The sequence below is a fragment of the Olea europaea genome, unplaced genomic scaffold (assembly GCF_002742605.1).
Source record: "Olea europaea var. sylvestris unplaced genomic scaffold, O_europaea_v1 scaffold618, whole genome shotgun sequence".
Lineage (NCBI taxonomy): Eukaryota > Viridiplantae > Streptophyta > Magnoliopsida > Lamiales > Oleaceae > Olea > Olea europaea.
Genome location: NW_019264534.1, coordinates 29,328 through 31,487, shown reverse-complemented (window position 1 = coordinate 31,487; position 2,160 = coordinate 29,328). Strand labels below are relative to the sequence as shown.

The window sequence follows — 2,160 nt, the reverse complement described above, 5'->3', positions numbered from 1 at the left end:
TATTGAGTTTCCGCTTTATGAAACTGCAAAATTGGCTAAATTTCATTGTGAGTTTGACACAATTACGATGTACATCTTCATCTAGCCACTTGGTTAAACTTCATTTATTGGTATGATCCTCTAGAGTCGTGTACACTCTGTTGTTGCTGTAATCTAATTAAGGATGTAAGCTGTTGATGGATCATGTTTTCTCAGAATAAACTTGGTTATAGCTGCAAGGTATAGCCTTTACATCTTGACTTATCACCAAAAAGGACACAAGAAAATAATCTTTGATGTTCATATCTTGCAGCCTGTTTATGGTTAGTCCCCAGGCTTTTCTTATTATTTTTTGGATGGTATATGTGCATTTCAGTGTCTTCGACATGATATTCAGTTCAAGAATAATGCTATATGAAATATGTACGAGTGCTAAAGAGCATTCACTGATGTGACTTCAACATTTTTGTTTTTTCTTGCCAACAGTTTCGGATAGGTGTTCAAGGGACAACAACTTATGAAAACATACACACACAGTGCTCTCCCAAACCCTTTTATCTTGTCTGAAACTGCCACAGTCAAGCAGCTGATAGACTGAACACCTTGTTCCTTACCTTATCACTATTTGAGCTATTTATGTCATCACATGGAAATAGCTTCTATATGTTATCCTTAATGATATATTCACCTATTTACTTTCTATTACGAAACTGAAGGTGTTTCAGTTACATGTTAATTTTTCAATGAAAGCATATGCATAAGAGATCGCAATTTAGCACATGTTTATAAATTGCTTATAAACACTCAAGCCACTTTGTATCTACACGTTATTATAAAAATCCATCCCACTTTTTCTCCACACATTTTATGTGTTCCGCAAGTACTATCCACTTTTACATCACTGGTTTCTATATATTTATAATTTAAAATGTTTACAAACACTTCGTCAAACATGCTTTTAGATGTTATGAGTCTGTAAATGACGTAACCGTGTCAAGTTCTGAATTTTGCATTTACTTTCTCAATTTTAACATTATGTATGACAATCAGAATGTGCATAGTTAATCATGCCTTTAGGTTTCTAAAGTTAAGAAACATGATGTTGGAATTTGTTTTCCAGATTCTGGAGGATAAGCCTGATCTATCACGATGGTCACTAAAGTATAAAGCATTTGGGCGTGATATTGAATTCTCTTGGCTTGCTAGAAACATGCAGGTAATTTCCAAGAAGTTTTATATTCTTTATTATCTTTGAGACTTTTAACTCATTTTTTCAAGGTACTCATCGAATTTATCATGATTGTTTCCTTGCAGCCAATACCGAACCAGAAAATTCACTGGAGATCTCTGGAAGGTCTTCCTAACAGGTAATGGAAACTGAGCTAAGGGTGAGCAGCAAACTTATTTATGCTCGACCTTTTTCTCTTTATTTTTTTTCTTATTTTTCCAATGAATATTTTATTTGGTTATTTACATCTCAGTTTTTCGAGTGGTTTTATGCATAATTGTCACGGGATTATATTTTACGGAGTAATAAAATCATTGTTTGCGTGAGGATGATGATCAATGCCAGAAAGCTAAATGTCTTTATTTGAATATCATCCCAAAGGTTTATAATCATTTTCTCCCTTCTGCAAATAGAAACTCCAAATTAAGTTTGGGAATTTGGTTTTTGATCTAGATGTTCTCCCTATAAAAATGTGTTGTAATTAGAGCATATAGAGATTCTTGATGAATTAAAGTTCCCCATTCTCACGTTATTCGAACGAAGTATAGAAAGAAGAAATTTAAAGATTTTTTTGACAACGATCCAGTTGAATCCCATCTCCTAACTCTACTTGCCAAAAATGTACTCTCTACTGCTTCTATCCTCAAGTCATCCAAACTGAATACAGTGGTGTTCTTGAATGTGCCATTTCCTTACTAATGATTATTTGTTATGCTGCATAATATTTTATGAATCTTTTGATTACTCGTGTCATACACTAATACGTATATAGAAAGCCTCCTAGAAGTATAAATAAAGAATGTTACAACCTTGCATGTATAGCTTTCCTCTTCAGTCTTTCTAATGTTAATTTACTTCTATGTTCAAAAATGGTTGTGGTATATCTGTTATCCTCCTCCAACTTCGAATAGGTTTAATTGAATTGGAGAAGGAAACGGTCTTCTTTTTTTTTT

The 2,160-nt window shown here is 33.2% G+C and overlaps 1 protein-coding gene across 2 annotated transcripts in view; it reads left to right on the top strand.

Moving 5' to 3' along the window:
- Window positions 1-2,154, top strand: part of LOC111389753 — a 3,506-nt gene extending 1,352 nt beyond the window's left edge. Inside the window, exons 3-4 of one of the 2 annotated variants that reach the window (XM_023014715.1) lie at window positions 1,100-1,195; window positions 1,294-2,154. In XM_023014715.1, the coding sequence (XP_022870483.1) occupies window positions 1,100-1,195; window positions 1,294-1,350 (153 nt within the window). In that variant the 3' untranslated portion in view covers window positions 1,351-2,154. The remainder of the gene's footprint in view (window positions 1-1,099; window positions 1,196-1,293) is intronic. The other variant, XM_023014714.1, reaches the window with a different exon arrangement.
- The last annotated feature ends 6 nt before the right edge of the window (window positions 2,155-2,160 follow it).